This window comes from Haemaphysalis longicornis, unplaced genomic scaffold (genome assembly GCF_048455015.1).
Source record: "Haemaphysalis longicornis isolate Haplotype H1 unplaced genomic scaffold, Haemaphysalis longicornis Haplotype H1 scaffold_1, whole genome shotgun sequence".
NCBI classification, from domain to species: domain Eukaryota; kingdom Metazoa; phylum Arthropoda; class Arachnida; order Ixodida; family Ixodidae; genus Haemaphysalis; species Haemaphysalis longicornis.
Genome location: NW_027526203.1, coordinates 285499621 through 285518168, shown reverse-complemented (window position 1 = coordinate 285518168; position 18548 = coordinate 285499621). Strand labels below are relative to the sequence as shown.

Genomic DNA, 18548 nt, shown 5'->3' with positions numbered 1-18548 from the left:
TAAAACAAATTCTTTTAATGTTTATGTAAACTCTGTGAAACTTGTCAGTCTTGCAGTTTTTTTTTCCCCATTGATTTCAAATATGCCATTATTTTTTTGAGTCAGCCTATTAGTAGCCGAGTTAATTATGGATAATTAGTCATTTTTGGAGGACAAAACAGTGTTAGTCGTAAAACTGTAAACTTTATATTTTCCGATACTATAAACCCTGGTTAATGCAATAAGAGAAGTGTTTTTTTTTGATGCACTGCTTAGAACTAATTTTACATCTCATTAAACTTTGGTGTTTGAAATGGGCATTCAAAATGGTTCCTTGCCACGGTGCAAAGACTGGTGAATTAAAAAACATAAAGGAATAACAAAGCCTGCGATTCACAATTTTTTTAGCTGGGGACAAGTTTTTAAATATCGCTTTTCATTTCGCATACAGACAAAAGTATGTTGCCGCGCTACTGTATGTCATGGTTGCCAGCAATATTTTTGGGAGAACACATACGGCTCGTAGATCTAAAAATTTCGATTTAAAAAGTTCTGGGGCATTATCAGCAAAACCGCTTCTCGTTAATAAGGTGTTTTAAGTGATGCCCTTTCATTTGGGATAGAGAATATATACTCGACAAAAATCGGTTGTCTGTCCCTTTAAAGTCTGAATGCTCGAAATATAGCTTTTTACCACCAGTGTGATCAACTGATCTCTACGGATCAAAGTACTATTTCATTCATTTATAACATAACCACTTGCAGTGTGGACCCGAATATAATACGGGTTTTTGTGGCCACCGGTTTGCTTCCCATAGCCTCAATCTACAGGCATACCACCTGAAACGTGGTTGCCCAAAGCACAATGCCAGTTGCAGTGCAGTTTCTCAGGGGGCCTCATTGTACAGCTGCAGCAGCTTATGCGACACATTGGGATTGCAAAAACAAACAAAAAACAAAGAAAAAGACTCTGGCACGTGACGTGGTGCATGTTTCTTTCTCCCAGTAACTTGGCCGCAAAAACAAAAAATAAAACAAGGGCACCCTTTCTATCGCATAAGTTTGAAGTCACAGGATAACCACAACCGCTCTGCCCCTTGGCAAACCTCTAGCAACAGCGAGCCGCCGTGCTGCGAGTTGTCCCTACCAAAACGTTGTGCAACAAGAGGCTCCCTTTCCTATCTCAAGCGAATGAGGTAACGTATCATATTGCACTGTTGGTATTGGCCAGGCTTCTGCCACTATGAAATCTGTTCTACCACATGCCATGAAAAGGCAAAAGCTCTCCTACGAAAGGAAAAGAAAAAAAAACAGAAAAGAAAGAAAAAGAAACCACTCAAGTCACAACCACGTTTTTGACTTGGAAAGATCATGCAGCAGCAGCTGATGTGAAAAAAAATTAAAACGAATTAAACAGTCCATGTACGTACTACATAACCAAGGTGCGTTTCAGTGACAGTAAATACAAGAATGCTAGAAATGTAGGTTGTAAAGCCCTGGTTTGTGCATGTAGTGAGAATTTTTGAAGCTCCCAGAACACAAGATATAAGCGGTGTACACTAACTTTCATTGCATTGTCGAAGCCACCCCTGCTAGATAGAAAGCATATCCTGTGCTAGAAAAACCATCTTAGACGCAGCAGTGTTCAGGAAGGCAGTTAGTGTGAGTGGGGGTACCTTCCCTCAATTATGTTAGGCTTGAGTGTCTGCGGTAAGGGTGGAAAGAAAAGCCAAACTTTCTCACATATGTATGGGAAAGAAAAAAATTGAAAGTTTCAAACATTCACGCAGGCATTATTAATATATTAATATAAATTCAAAACACAAATATTCACAATACAACCCCAATCGCTCGCTTCGCCTCATATTTGCAAGCTCTGCCCATGCCTACTAATGTGGCAGATCAGATAAGTGAGTTTGCCTCTGGGTAGTCTGTTGGTTTTGAATACGAATTACGGATGGCAGAAGCTAAAGTCGCGCAAATGAAGTCTCTTCACAGATTGTTCATGAAAGGTAGAGAAATAAATTGGTGGACTGAACCATTCATACGGTGGAGTATTACCCAGCAAAGCTGTTTCAGTTTCATTGCATTGCCCACATTCTGGAAACAAAACAAAATTGACGGGGTGCAGTCAATAGAGGTGCACGAAAACGCTGTGTCATGGTGGCCAGTAGTGGCCCCGTGATTGGCGGCAGAAGCAACTACGATGCCACACTCACTCACCCTACGCTGCATTTTTTCCTCTTGCCCTCTCCGCGGCTACAATGCAGCGCTGAACACTGGCACCGCACTCCCGCCACCCCTCTTGCGCTTCAGCTGCTGCCGTGCCGCGCCCTCTCTCACTACCTGGATTTCTGTTCACAGACTCAGCTCAGGTACCCCCCCTTTAAAAGAAATCAAGGGATGCACATAGGGGCTAGACGTAAACAGCTTTGCCATAAAAAATGGCCCTGATTCGCACGAGTCACTGGCTTTCATGCTTACAACTGCACTTTGTGACCAAAAAATATCGAGTGGAATTTAATGAACCAATTTCAATGAGTTCCCTCATCAATTCACAGGTTAATTTATGCCCGAAGGTCATGCCACTGTGACAGCCCATTATTACAGGTGCCATAATTTTGAACATAAGTACACTCTGAAATGTAGAACTTCCACTGAAATATGTATGATGAATGCATTTTGCTTTACACCAAAAATAAGAACTTGCAAAACAGAGATTTGTAAATGGACTAGAATTGTTATCGCACTCAATATTTTATTACTAGATGTCTCACCTCGGGCCTAATGCCATTGTGCTTCGACTTGCTCATCTTCTCCCAATCAACAACAACTGGCTCACCGGTGTCCTTGTGGAACAGCTTGGACCCCTCTTTTAGGTTGACGCCATGCAATGCAAACACAAGGTGCACGCAGATTAAGACAAGCACTGATGTTCCATGACAAAAAAGAAAGCCTTGCATCTTTAAATCCGACGGCTGAATTTAGGAAGCATAAAAGAGAACTCACTCTGAATGACTGCGTCACGAGGCAGATATCGGCCAGAATTTCGTAGTTTGAACGTTTCATTTGCCACCATTCCATGGACAAGCATCCTCATAAAAGGCTCCTTGGTATCAGTCAGGCCCAGACTATGGCAGAAGTGGTTCACAAAACGGGCGTAATACAGGTGCATCACCGCTGCACAACAAAAGCCACAAGAAATAATAGAAACAGTTCCGAGGAAAAAATTATGCTAATATTCTCACTGGAGCTAATCAAGATAACACAACGTTTGAACAAATGTAAAAGATATTGCCACTCTTGGCACAGTAAATTTGGAAGTGAAGGGAATGCCACAAAATGCGATATAAAAATGAGAGAACAAAATTCAAGAAAATGTTAGTCACAGCTGGATACTGCACTGAGTGGTGATGAAGCATCATGTCAAACGAGCCACCTCTCACATTCCTGCTTAGACAACTTCTCAGAATTACCGAATGGGGTTGAGTCTGAGTCACTGCCTCGGCTTGCAAATTTAGTAGAGGTGTGCAAATAAATTTGATGACTGAGAATTGAACACAAGTGATAAAAACTGACACCGAATCGAATTGAACATTTCGCAAATCCAATTAGGTAAATATCTTTGCTTTGATGTGTACAGGGCTTCTAAACACTGCTGTGGGAAGAAATTGATTTGGCTGGTCAGGACTTCACACACCTGTGTCTTCATGTACTAAGTACTCATTGAGAAAAATGGTTTAAAATTATAAATGAAAGGTTAAAATAAGATGGGCAAAACAACATTCGAAGTTTCAGATACTCATACACCTTTACTGTTTAGCTACTAGCGGTGCCATAGATATACTATTTTGTAGATATGTGTGTAATCATGCAGTTTATTTCTTTCTTTCTTTCTTTCACATAATATCTGCAGCAGAAATTGACTTTTACTAGCTAAAGTTTGAGTCTCTTCAACACGTGCTTAGTGCAAGTTCTCACATACATTTACATGTCCGTACCTTACTGATCTTTTTTTCCCCGCAAAACACACTTATACAAGCTCTGACAATTGCGCTTCATAATTCACAATTCATTATGTCGCAAATTGTAATGCAGGAAAATGCATAAGGTGACAATACCAGTCTTCACTGGCAGATTCAGAGGGGGGGTCCAGATGTTCTGACCTTCCCTTAATTTTTTTGAATTTATACCCCCAAGAAGATGACCCCTCCAGTTGTAGAAAAAGTCTAGCTGATTTTTTTCCATTTCTTGTTTTTTGGTTTTATGAAATTTTGTCTGTACAGTTATTTACACCATTATAACGATTAAATGTGTTGCTTCCAGCATTATGCATTTGTATGGAAATGCAAGCATAACTGTTGGCTCATTTTCGGTGTTTTTTTTATTCGTATTCGCAGTGTCCTTTTCTGAGCGTATTGACATTCCTATCGATATTCAGGCTTCGTTTTTGGGAGGAGATGTACAAAATGCATATTTTTAATGTCATCTGTACATTTTTGTAAAATTTCCAATTTTTTTCTATTTTTATTTTTTCACTTCTCAATATTTTGTCTGTACAATTATTTCTATTGACTCTAATATAACGAATTGCTGTAGCCAATTAGGAATTTTTGTGCGAATGCAGGGCGCTACACGGTCCTAGGTGCAGGGGTGCTCGTGAGTGCCTTGTTGTGCAGCGAGTGCCTTGCTCCTCGGCCGATGCGGCGGGAAGGTTTTAAGGACTGCTAAAGTCTTCTGGCTGCGTTCTCATTGAATGCATCCAGGCATGCCTTTGCTTGCAAGTTGTGTGTCCACGTTTCATGTGTGTGTAATAAATCACCTTAATCATTATGGCAGTTTTGTTAAAATGTCGTACAGTACAGATTTTTGATAACAATAAAGTTACTGCGTGGACCTCCACTGTCCAGTATTGAATTGTAGTAATGGTTTGTGATTTGTGAACTTTTGAGCATTGTGTGAGTGCCACATTTCAAGAGTGAAATCACAATGAACTTTTGTTATTACAGTAACCCCTCGTTAACTTGAACTCGGATATCTCGAAATATTGGTTAAGTCGAAACTTTTTTCCGCCGTGCATGTACCTCCCATAGGCGCCACGTGTTTCCCCCCCTTTATCTCGAAATGTTTTTTCGTAGGACCGCAGATACCTGGAAATGTTGACAGAGAGGACACAAGGCAAAGCCTTGTAATGCTTAGCTCCCACTACGGGCCGAACGCGGTTGTGAACGGCAAATTTACGCTGTACGAGGTCGATGTTCCCATTTCCGGAATGCTGCCCGACGCCTACATCGTAGAGAGAGCTGTGGATGATGCAGCTGATATTGAGGACGAAGAGGAGCCCTGAGAAAGGCCTACAACGGAAGAAACAAGAGAAATGCTGCGCGTGCTTCGCGACAGGATAGAATGTAGCGGTGGTGATCAACAATAAATGATGCATTGAGCAGTTCGAGAACTCTTTTCTGGGACTGGCCAGACGCAAACGCGAAACAGGTGAGGATCAGGCAGTTCTTTCTTCCGCAATAACAAAAATTTGTTTTTCCTACGAATTACTTTGCCTTTATTACGAAAGCTCCCCTGTGCAGTGGAGCTTTTGTTACCAGCATTAGCTCTCACTTCAGTGACCTGGCCACAAATTTTCGGCATTTCGCTTAACTCGAAATTTTCAGTGGATTTTACGACTTCGAGTTAACAATGATTACTGCATATATAAATGTGTGTGTGTGTATGTTGCCTACTGCTTCTTGTGATTAAGCACAACCTATAGGAACACTGAGGAGCTTTGTAAAACCACCTATCTACGGATTTAATCTGCATGACCTAAGCATTCCAAAAATAAAAAGAAATATTGCTGTGCCTAGCCTATTTCGTTATTAATACGAGATTGGAGTTAGCGACAGACTTTTTCTTTTAGCACTTCAAAAGAATAGTCGTGTTTGCACTTTTGGCAACGTTTTTAATGGTAAGATAGGCTGCGCATGGCCGTATTTTTTGTACTCTCCGCATCCTTAGAGTACGTAGGCTAAGCTACCGAAATACAAAAATACTATCTCAAATAAAAAAATACTATCTCAGAAACATCTTTCTAAGTGACCCATAAATATCGCCGATCAGCGTCTTGCCTCTGAAAGTATGCGCGTCGATTCAGGGTTACAGGCATGACTGTATGAGACGTCCCACAAGCTGCCCCCCCTACCCCACAAAGAGCACCCGTATCCTTCCCTGCACCATACTGATATATTATCAAGCACAGCTGCCAAAGCACATGATGTGTTGGACAACATACTTTTTCTTTAAGTTCGTAGACACCAATAACTGGCTTTGCTATGTCCGCTGCACTAGCCCCATAATAGGCGGGTTTATCGTGAGCGGGAACGGTGAGTTTCGGTGAGTAAAAAACGTTTCTATTCTCCTCCTGCTCCACACCACCATCATCATCACTGATAGAGGCTGACCCACCATCAGGAAAAAACCTGGATGCGCCCCTGCCAGTCTTCACACTTTGGGAATTGTTTGTGTATACAGTCCAGCCCGCTTATAAAAAACACATCGGGAAACAGAAATCAGTTCATTATATCCATTCTTCACTATATCTGAACATATAATTTGTGTACAAATGGTAATGGGAAACAAATATTCGTTCTTTATAGCCGAGATTTCGTTAAAACTGGGTTCGCTATTATAAGTGGACTATACTGTATTTGAGTTTACGACAGCCTAATCCCCAATACAGGCCAACTTGTTTTCAGAACACAAATTGCAATGCGGCTTGTACAACAATTTTAGCACTTATATAAGCTTTTATTCTCTATTATGCTCTTACACTGTTATGTTCTCTATTGTATGTGCTCTTACTATTACACTTGGTATCTATTATGCTAAGGGCCTGTTTTTTGTCTCTCACAGTCCTCATATCTCTCCGTTCTATACTAATGCCCACATTGCATTTTTGGAACAGCATCATGCTTTTCCTGCGGATGACTGTGAACAGCCCTCGGTGGTGATCATTCATGGCAACAGAAGAAGTACCCCCTACTAGCCCTGCAGAAGGCAATAAAAGAAAAACCAAAGGCTCACAAGCAATGACATAATTTCAACAGCAGCTGTTTAAGCTTGAGCTTGGTCCGTTGGCGTTTGCAAAAAAAAACTTTTCCGTCACGTGCCGCCCGGCATGACCTTTGCTGCAAGGAGGGAGAGCGCAAAAGCAGCACGTCAGGTAGCAGCGAAGGGCACGTGCTAGCCGCCCGGCCTAGCCTCCGAGCAGGGTTCAACTCTAGCTGGGCCTAGCTTCCAGCAGCACCGAGAGCTAGGCCCACAGCCGGGCTCAACACGATTCGGACGCACGGCACAAAAGAAGGTGTGTTGGTGACTTGATGACACTCAGCGCCTCGTGACTTTGCACCTGAGCACATCATTTAGACTTCTGCAAAACATGGGCTGGCCTAAGTAGTATACAGCTCCCGAGGAAGAACAAGCACAGTGCGAACGTTGCCGTGTCACTGCTCGAGAATATCTTGTAAAATCCGGCTAAACTTGTCCTCACCCCTCAACACTTAGCCTAGCCTACCAAGAACATCGCACAACTTAACAAAACTTAGCAAAGCCTAGCAAAATTTAGTGAAACCACATGAAACTAGGTTGACCCCCAGCCGTGCTGTTTCTCCAGCCTTGCACCACTAGTGCAAGCTGCGCCAATTTTTTTTTATTATGGTATGTGTACATACAGTCAAACCTCGATATAACGAAGTTGGTAAAGTTCGTCATTTACTTCGTTACATTGAAATTTCGCTACATAAAAATTCGTGGCAAAAATGACATGTTAACTGTGTGAAGCAGTTCCTGCAAGCGAAAACGTGGCGCGCATACACGGCTGGCGCACTGACGCCGCCGTGGATACCACCCACACGATGCGGAAGCCGTGAAGCGAAACAGGTAGCTAAAACTACTTATTATTGCCAAAATGGAATTCTTTCCTTAAAAAAAAAGGCAACGCGCCATCGAGTCTATGTAGGCATCAGCGTGAACCACATAGAGCATTTCCTGCACGCACAAATGCGCCGCACAAGCCACAGGCGCATTGACGCAGCCGCGGAGACCACCGGCATGGTGCACGTAGCTCCAGCGACCACTTCTAACTCTCTTGTCGCTGAAATGCGACAAGAGGGGCAAATGAAGTTGTTCATGCGGGAGAAAAGCTGGTAATGTGGGCGAAAACTGTAAAGCGTCATACGCGCCGCTTAGGAAAGCGCCCATCAAATATCCTCCATGGTGGTCAGCCCATCTCTGGCGGGGCTGGCCCGCATCTCCATGGGCATCCCTGAGTGCCTCACAGCTCCTGCCCTAAGGTGCACGCCTCCCTCAGGCTCCTGCCACTGTCACGCATGGCCACGGAGCAAGAATATATAGGAGGCGAAACGGCCCATTGCGGCAAGCGTGGGCGAGTGACCCGACAATGTCACAATGGAAACCAAGGTGGACTGCCAAGCATCGTAACTGCGACGGCAAAGGAGAGGGTAGTGGCACCTGATGGACGAAATGATAGCAGCCGCAATTCATTCCGTGGCTGCGCAGTGCAATGACGATAGCAGTGCCGCGCAGTCTCTTTGCTAGCGGCAGATGCCGCTAGCTTAACGTCTGACGAGCACTTGTGACATTATCTGGCCGCGCTAGGAAGCCTCGTTTCACCTCCTATCTTATTCTTGCTCCATGCGCGTGGCGCAAGTCGTTTTCTGGCCGAGGCAAAAGCCGCTGCCGGCGCACAATTGCGGATGCAGGCGTGCAAAAAACGCGCGCAAGGCTCATAGTGTCCCACAAATGCTTTGCCGCGCACTTGCTAGAACGATGGAACCCAACTAGCACGAGTGAACATGGACGAAGGACAAAGCGGAAGCATGCGGCAGTGGCACCATATGCAGTTTGTAGGCAAGGAGCTCGCTCACGGACTATGTGGCTTACTGCATCCGTGGCATTGGACGCCCTTGTCGCTGTTCACGTTTTATCGAGACCTTGTTGTGGCGCTGGCGTCTTCCAAAATCTACTCCGACAACAAAAAATTTGTGCGTAATTGTCCATGAAATAAAACAAAATTACCTGGTTTGTTACATCGGGTGTTTCATTACATTGAAATTCATTACATAGAAATTTGACTATATCACGCATGCGTGAATACAAGATGAAGATGACGGTGTCTTCATTTATAAAAGTAACATCTCTTCAACCATTAGTGACACCACCAGTGGGCACCTTCCAGGGGTGTAGCCATGGGGGGTGTTTCGGTGTCAGAGCACCCCCCGAAATTTTCTGAGCGCCACATCCCTCCCTCCCCCTTCCTTTCACACTTTTTTCTTTGCCATTTACACACCGAATCGATATGCTATATCGTAAAAACAAAAATAAGAAGGCTGTCGGTTTACAATAAAGTCGCAAAGTGACTAAAATTTTGTTAGGGCACAGAATCTCTTTCTTTTTTTCTTTAACCAGTGGTGCATAACACCCCCTGAAAACTATTTCTGGCTACGCCACTGGCGCCTTCAATAAACTAATCCACAGTAAACCTTTTCACATGATATGAATATTAAGACGGGAGTTTGGAGACCAAGTGTAGTAGTAGTAGTAGTGCCACTTTATTTAACATTGGATTCAGGGTAGTGGGGTTGGTGGAGGCCCAAGGGGCCCCCGCGACGTTCAAGGCTTGGGCCGTGACGGTTTCTTAGGTTGCCGGGTAACAGCTCCCCAGAGCTTGCTCCCAGTGAGAGGAGGAGGGCAAAGGTGGGAAGGAGTCGTAAGGACACTCACAGAGGGAGTGGAAGAGCGTCTAGCACGCCACACGAGGGGTAGCGAGGGGAGGCGAATTGGTGTGGGTGGGTGTGCACAAGGAGAGTGCGGTGTGGGAAAGTGTGGGTTTGTAAGAGCTGCCACATGTGAGCAGCTGGCGGAGTAAGTGAAGGGTGCAGGGGAGGTTGGTTCACCCAGTAGAGGCGGTAATGATGAGTTATGCCCCTGTATGTAAGAAGGGTCTAGGGGGACATTTCGGGGATGCCGTGTGTAAGTGTAAAAGACATGGTAGCCCGAGATATCAAAGCGCGGGCGTGTTTGTGTGCCATCTCATTACAACCTGGACATGGAATGGGCAGGGTTGGGCAGGGAGATTCTGAAGCCTGAACACCACCAATGTGGCACGGATGCATTTCAGCATGCCTGCACTTTTGTTGAACCGCGAAGCTCCTTTGAAGTTTATACAAATGCTTTGGAAAATACAACTCAGATTCGAAAAACAATGAATCAATCCTCTGACGACATCAGCGGGATAAAGTGCTTGAACTACTAAAACGAGCTGCGCGTTATTTTTTTTGCGAGTGCATTCAGATGGCTGCTCACCATGCTCCAGCCCGCCAATGTAGAGGTCAACAGGCATCAAGTCACGTGCTGACACTGGATCAATGATGCTGTCCATATTTTGGGGGTCAAGAAAGCGCAGGTAGTACCAGGAGCTGTCGACAAATGTGTCCATCGTGTCCGTCTCACGCGATGCTGGCCCACTGCACCTGCAGAAAAAGGAGCAGTCAGGACTGGCAGCAAAGAGTGCAGCAGTATTAAAAACTACCTAAAAAATAAGGCCTAACGAATAACAGGTTACTTTTCTGCAAACTCCAAGTTTGTGGCAAAGAGCTAACACATAGAGGTTCACAGCACAACTTTCTCTTGTTACCGGGTTAACATGTTTTCATACCCGCCGCGGTGGCTCAGTGGCTAAGGCGTTGCGCTGCTGAGCACGAGGTCGCGGGTTCGATTCCCGGCCGCGGCGGCGGCTTTTCTGATGGAGGCGAAAAGCAAAAACGCCCGTGTGTATGAGATTTCGGCGCACGATAGATCCCCAGGTGGCCAAAATTAATCCGGAGCCCTCCACTACGGCGCGCCTCATCGCCTGCGTTGCGTCGGCGCGTTAAATCCCACAATCAATCAACATGTTTTCGTTGCAGTGCCTAATTGTAGTGTTTACTCCTAGTGATAATGTATCCTGCCTTGATTAAACACTGAATCATCTGAAGTAGCTTCAAGAAACATACCAGAGACAGTGCTAAAATCGTTTGGTGGGATCAGAAAAGAGAAGCAGAGGAATTATTATACGTTAATTTGATCAGATGAACGGCTTCTCCAGTGAGCCTCAGGCTGCAGAAGAGAAAGTACTTGCATGAGAGGGATGTTTGAGAGGGGCAATTAGGTTAGTGTAGTGCTTATGGACTGCTTCCAATAAGTTGATGTGCATTATTGACCGTACACAACAAATAAAAGCAGGTTACAACGATTCCCTGCTCAAGGCAAATAGATGAAGACTCAGTGAGAATACAGCCAGCATGAAATGAAGAATTTGGGTGGAAGAGAGAAAAGAGGGCAAACATTTTTTTTGTTTGTTTGTTTTGTTTTACCGTCTTGAACTGTGTAGTGTGTGTTTCAGTTTCTTTACAGCAGAATGCCTACACTGCTTATGAGCCGGGTACAACTCCTAAATGAAAATGTGTTTCAATTATTGCTTAATTAAGAAAGGACAAATGCGGTGCAAAAATTTTTATCAGTCGTTTTTGAAGCAACATCGTCATGCAGACGAAATTACATATGCAACAGTATCTCAGTAACTGCACCCCTGAGCAGTTACTGAGCAACTGAACACAGCTGCTGGTCCAATTCAAGGTTTATCTATCTATCCATACATACTTAGCAGCCACTTCCTCGCTGGGCTTTTATGACCTCATGGAATCTTGTTTGTATGATTGGTGGTTGCTGACCAAAGCCACTGCCAAAAAACATCATTGTGCGATTGTAGTGGGACTTCTAGTTCCATTTGATCGTATCACACTAACATACTGATAACTATTATTTATTTATTTATTTATTTAGAAAATACTGTAGGCCACAAAATGGCCCAAGCAGGAGTGGGGTGTTACAAAACAAATAAACAAGATCAGCACAAAGTAACAACACAGGCGTGGCAGAATAACAAACAAATATGCAATACAGTGAGACACAAGATCAAAATCACACTTCATAATAATTTTCAGTACATTTTAGACAGTTACCAAACTCAAAGATTTGGTGTGGCAGTTCGTTCCAATTTGTTATTGTGCGAGGCAGAAAAGAGTATTTAAAATTGTTAGTATGGGCAGATATAGGTGTGAAGCTGGTGAATGATATCGCTTTGTCGGATGCGAAGATAGGGAAACAAGGACGTTCGATAGGCCTAGTTGCTAGACAGGTAGAAAATAAATTGTAGTCCTGCTATTTTTCTTCGACATTCTAACATTTGAATTTTGTTATTTCTCATCAGTTCAGTTGGGAAGACAGACTGGCAAAAGCAGCTGAAAATAAAACGAACAGCTAATCTTTGAATTTTCTTCAGATTATTAATATCGCTCTTAGTATGTGGATCCCAAACCCCAGATGCATATTCCAATGCCTAGATTATTGTATTATAGGCAAGGAGTTTTGTGCTAGGGGGAGAAAATTTGTTTATGCCTAAGCAAGCCTAATTTCCTTCGTATGGATGAACAAATTTTTTCAATATGGGAAGACCACGTTAGGTTGCTCGTGATTGTTATGCCGAGATATTTATAGCTGTCATTAAGATTGGAGTCCCTTTGATACTGTACAGGTAAATGAGTGGTTGTTTCTTGTTGGTGATAAAGACACGGTGATAAAGACACAGTTTTATCAGGGTTTACAATCATGCCCAGCAATCACACCACGTAGTGATGGCATCGATAGATTGATCCAATATTATGTGGTCATTTATGGAGTAATTGAATGGAATAAGAGACAATCAGCAGCAAATAAACGCATTTCAATGCCTTGTTTAGCACAGGTTGTAATGTCACTAATATAAATTTTGAAAAGTAAGGGTCCAAGGATGTTTCCCTGGGGAATGCTGGAGTTAACTGGGAGAGGATTGAAGCGAACACCATTTATGTCGACAAACTGTGTGTGTGCACTTAGGTACGATGCAACCCAATGAAGAGGGGAAACAAATCAGGCTAAGTTAATGAATTAATTTGCAGTGGGATATAGTCTCAAAAGCCTTGCTAAAATCAAGAAATACAACACTGGTTTGGCCTGATTTATCAGGGACAGAGAAGAAAGAATGGACACAAAAAATAAGTTAGGTAGTTGCAGAAAGACCCTTATGAAAGCCGTGTTGGAATGGCGATAGAACATTGTGCTCATCTAAGAAATTGATCATGTAATTAGAAATGATGAATTCCAGCAGTTTGCTACATGTGCGTGTGAGCGATATCAGGCTGTAGTCAGTTGTGAGGGCATTATTTCCTTCTTTAAATACAGGGGTTAATCTAGCAATGTGCCCTCTATTGCATACTGTTCCCTCCATTGCGTCATTGCCAATGATGTGTAGTCATAAATTTAAACATTTCTGAATATTTTTTGCATTTTTTTTTCGGTAAAAAAATCTGCACGACTGGAAAGGAGCAGAGTGGTTTAGCAAGGGCTAGTTCTTTCGTTTTTGCATCTAGAAAGTGTGAATTACCGACGAGGATTACAGAAAGGAGACAGTGATACAAAGCGCTTTCAAAACGCAGAAATGTCCTTGCCCAAGCAACCACCCTCACTAGTTCTTCCAAATTAAACCAGGTTGTAAATTTGCTTCATGGCCTCTTTAACTCTTTCGTTACCATACCTATTCAGAACGTCACCAATAATCGATAGTTTAAATCGCCAATTTCGACATGTAGTCATCCTTGTGCGCCTAGCGCCCCTCAATGGCTAGTCTAAGCACTGCACTTTTAGAATCAGTTTAAATTTCCCTGCTCTGGTGACACTGTGATTTTCGATGGACCTTTTTGTGAGCTAAAGTGCGTAAGTTGTTGCAAAAGGGGGTGTGGTTGCCATGTTTGAGAAAAAAAAACAAGCCGCTCGTTATACGCTGCATTAACATCATATTTATGGTTTCAAAAGGTTCCCAACAAGTCAAATATCAAATTATGTTGTCAGCTTTGTGATCTGACAGTGCTAAGCGGTGACAATTACCTCAAAATGATACCAGACATTCACTAGTGACTTTGGGTTCAAAGTCTGAGTAGTTTTATTCCCCCAAAGCTTATTTCTGAAGGTCCCCTACATGTCTAACGTGTGGATGTGGCATTTTCAGCCAGTTTCCAGCAGTTTCGGTTTCTTTTTCTATTGCACAATGTTCTATTGCAATATTTGATGCTACTATGCAGTTAGCCAACTTCAAGCCAATTTGCCATGGCGCCTTCATCGCCTGCTCTTATTCCTCGAAAAAAGCATGCCGCTTGTGATTTCACTTCACCGCCGCCTTAGCTCTGCAATAAGAGCTCCAGCTGAAAATCGAAAGATAACCCTGAGTAGTCAGATATCAGTTCAGACAAGAAGAGTGCTTCAAATAGGCCTTGCATGCTGCCAGCTGTTCGCCGGCCTGTTTAGTGTCCGTACGTGGGCATTTCTGGAGGTATAGTGTTGCTTTCAAGTAGAACTATCTATTCTGACAAAGCGTCCAATACGTTTGCTAGTGTTTCTTTTAAAAATGTTAGGTGGCACGGCAATGCACGAGGCTCTTGGACCTGAACTCTCTTTTGCGCGGCAGCTCCTCGACAAAAGCTTGCCAGGCACGATTCTAGTGCATTGCACTTCATTCCTGCAAACAAGGCTACAAAAAGCGTGTCAGAAGATGACAACAATAAACTGCAAGTGAAAGTTCTGACAGATAAGTGATGATAAACTGACAGCGAACATCACCAAGCATCCACTACCAAGTTTCGTTTTCCAACTCCAAGTGGATTTCTTCGATTTCTTTGCATTGCGTGCTTGTCCCAAATTTTGTGCTGGCCATAAATGACAAGGTGTTTTTACATCTTGTGGGGATAATTGATGCCTCTAATAATGCCAAACTGCCAAATTTATTCAAGAACTTCCAAAATTGTGCATTTTGAAATGGAGGTTGGGCTTTACCGCATGGAACAGGCACCATGCGTGCTAACGTTTTTTTTACATATCTGACGAACTGTTCTGTGCAACTCAACTTTTTCTGGAGTGCATTTTTGAAATGTTTACCTACACAATGTATAGTATTTTAAATTTTTCTTACTATTGGCGGTTTTTGATACACAACTTTTTTATATTCTTTGACATCTGGACTTAGATCACTTTCTTTCGCAACCCTTATGTATGCAAACATTTAAAAAACTGGTGTTGGAAAGGGCATTCAATCCTCAACATATGTCACTGCAATATGTGCCTAACAAATATGTTACGCCCCCCCCCCCCCCCTCGCGTTTACCGCGTTTGAGCGACGAGCGCATCCGTGCCGTTTGCAGAGTGGGACGCAGCAGTGAGTCAGCATGACCCCTGCAGAACTCGTAACCGCATGTGGTGAAAAAATCAAAACAGCAAGCAAACACTCAGAAACCTACCCGATCAGACTGAACGCCGAGGTGACTACGTGCTACGAGTGGCTCTAAGAGAGCGCCGCGCAGCTGCGCTATGATAGAGCTGCGTTTTCTTCATCATGGCCGACGTTTGCGAATGCCCTCAGTGTTGTCATCATGAAAGCTCGCGTATTTACTACGTTGCCAACTTTTCTGAAAAGGGTCTATTACATCGCAACCTACACTTCAGTCATTCCTTGTTTATCACCGCTCAAACGAACGCCATACAAAAACAGAGGCACAGACTTTATTTTGTCATTTTTTCCCATTCAGATGCTGCTGCACCCTTTCACTAACCGCAAGCATGAGGGAGCACGTCTCCATTTCATAGCATCTAGAAGACTGGATGACCCAGGGGGTGGGCGGGGGCGTTACGACGGCGAGACAGCACGATACAAACACAAGCCAGATTTTTTTTTTTTTTCACCCCACCTTGCATTGGCGATTCCGACGGCAGTTGCTATCAGCACAACGTATAGGTACGAAAACCTCCGGCGTCGCTCGCGGCCCAGCTGGCTATATTTAGATGCTGGGATAGAAAAGGGGGGTTGCTAATCTGCCAACATTCTAATAGAAACAACTTACGGCGTGTGCGGGGGCTCGCTATCTTCAGAGGTCTGCCAAAAGCAAGGGAAGTTGTGGTCATCATGTGAGTGCAAAGGGAACGCACGAACTAAAAGGTGACGTCAGCAGGGAGCGCGCCGCTGCATGGGATGGCTGATTCTATCGTTTTTTTTTTATTTTTGTGACCATAAAGCGATGCCCCAGCTGCACCGGTCGATCACCGGTCGATCAGAGGACTTGCCAAAAGATCGCACTATAAATGGTATCGGGCTTCAGGCAACCACTTTCTAAGCCATATGCTTATGCACTGAGTTCTAGGGGAGGCAAACCTGTGGTCACAAAAACCTGCATTATATCCGGTCCCGCACTATAAGCGGTTACGTTATAAATGGTCTACACTGTATTTCTAAAAGAAGCAAACTAGGCCGTTAGAAGCATTTCTATGAATTCGTAAAATCTTTCGTATCGGTACACGATGCTTTTCAAGCCCGTGGGTCATGAATTGGTAAGTCCCATAGGAATGTGTTCAGGTGAGTCCCTCTTAAGGCTTCTCTGATGTTCACAGACCACGTTCCAGTGCTACCACTGCATGGGCTCGAAGACACTAGGGTGAACCCTTAGGATGGACTTTGTCCAGTTCCTCAGAAATGCAGGCGCTACCTGGGGCAGGTGGTGTTCAGCCAGCTGTGGGCAGAGCACAGTGGTGAGACGCCTTCCTTGGCAATCTTGTCCAAGGTGGGCAGCTCGACAGGGAGGTCCTCGTACGGCACGGGCACCACCTGCGTTGGCAGGGTGGTCGTCTAAGCTCTGGGAAGCAGCCGGGCAGCACTGGTGTGGTCAGCCAGGGCTCACCCCGCAGGAGGGGCAGTGCACCATGGGGATGGGCGTGCCCCAGTAGCGCTGCCTCGAGATGAGCCAGTCCCGGAGGTGGCTGCTGCACGGGTAGCCGCCCCGGCCCTGCAGCCGCGCCTGCTGGCACACCTGCAGCCGAGCCGCCTCGGCAGACAGGCCCGTCAGCTGGGGAGGCAACAGAGCAGTTCACATTAGGCAGCGGTCCCACACTGCTCCCTCTCTTACGATCGATTTGCACCACCTGCTGGTGCCCAGCTCACTGTCTAAAAGGCGCGGCCTGACCTAACAACTGTAAAGACCGTCATTGATCAGTTTCACGCTCTTGTGATACATTAGTTAACCTCTCAGTTGCTCCCAACATCGTAGTCGCCAATGTGCACATGAACAAAAACAAATAACTTGAAGGAACCATGGAAGCAAAATACATACAAGTTCGGTTCAGTCAAAGAAATAGCAAATGTTTACAGTGCAGAACAAAAGGTCGACTGGAACAATACGGGTGCCGACTTTGTAAATGTAAACAGGGTGTTTTCTGCGCCCAATAAACTACAGGCACTGCACAAACGCGTCAATGAAGGTACAAGGAAACTTCCCTCTAGCCTGGAAAATCATCAAAACCGTTGAATGCAATGAGGGTGCAGCGTACTCAATACCCCCTGACCTGCAATAAACGGTACGTAGGCCAGACAGGCAGATTCTCAAATGATAGGCTATGCGAGCACAACTGCTACAATAAGAACACCAGAAGAAGGTACAGGAGATTATAAAAGCTGCAGAAATAGCCAGTCTGCGAGAACAGTGCATCAGAGCACCTCTCTTGGGCCATTCAGAATAAAGAACTGTAATTTTCGCACAATTTTTTCTGTTGTTCTAAATCGCTATCTAAGCAATATTTTGCCAATTTAAGGAGTGCTGCGTCTTGGTTTTCTATGTGCTTTTCTTTTGTTGGTTTGTTTTTTCTTACCACTCGTGACACCTAATAAGCTCAATAGTCAGTGCTTGGGTTGTTTCATTCTGCCTTTTCGTTCTTGTCGTTTTGCACTGTCCACATTTATCATGTATTACCAACAAGCCTAACCAGTTCTTAATCAAAAAAGTGCCCCATCAGGATAATGATCCCACCAAATTTAACACAAGTCTCTAACAATTCAGCTCGATAATAAGGAATACACATGAATGCGTGGTGACTCACCAGCAACTTTTTCACTTTCCCACTATGACATCACAAGGGTGAGTTAGTGCAACTGGCAGCCACAACAGAACATGCGTGTTCTATAGTGGTGGTGCCTCTTGTTCCCCATTTTATTGCACCAATCAAATGCTACCATACCAATTATGTTGTTTTTGGCTTTCCCCTGATGACATCACTGTTGACATGTACGTAGTCGGAAATGCGGAAGTCAACAATACAAACTATAGTGAATTTTTTTTTTGGCCAAAAAAATGTCCTTCTTGCCAGGAATGGGGTTGAGTGAGTTATGAAAGGCTAGTTCCTTCAAATAAACCAATAATGTATGCCTTCACTATCCCGTTAAAAGCCAGTACACAGTTTCACAGGACAGTTATGCGACGCTTCCTAACCTTAGCTTGGGAGCTCTTGTTATGAGCATGCTTTTTAATACATCTAACATTGCAAACTACTTTCCCAATTTGGGTATGGTTTTATACAGACCAACACAAAACAAAAAGGTCTGTTCTCAT

At 44.0% G+C, this 18548-nt stretch overlaps 1 protein-coding gene across 1 annotated transcript in view; it reads right to left on the bottom strand.

The window, feature by feature from the left end:
- The window catches only part of Leurs-m (Leucyl-tRNA synthetase, mitochondrial), a 43288-nt gene that overhangs the window by 9315 nt on the left and 15425 nt on the right, over positions 1-18548 (bottom strand). Inside the window, exons 10-14 of the mRNA XM_077679210.1 lie at positions 16848-17012; positions 16656-16774; positions 10357-10523; positions 2989-3159; positions 2757-2851 (exon numbers count right to left, since the gene is read on the bottom strand). Coding sequence (XP_077535336.1) covers positions 2757-2851; positions 2989-3159; positions 10357-10523; positions 16656-16774; positions 16848-17012 — 717 coding nt within the window. The remainder of the gene's footprint in view (positions 1-2756; positions 2852-2988; positions 3160-10356; positions 10524-16655; positions 16775-16847; positions 17013-18548) is intronic.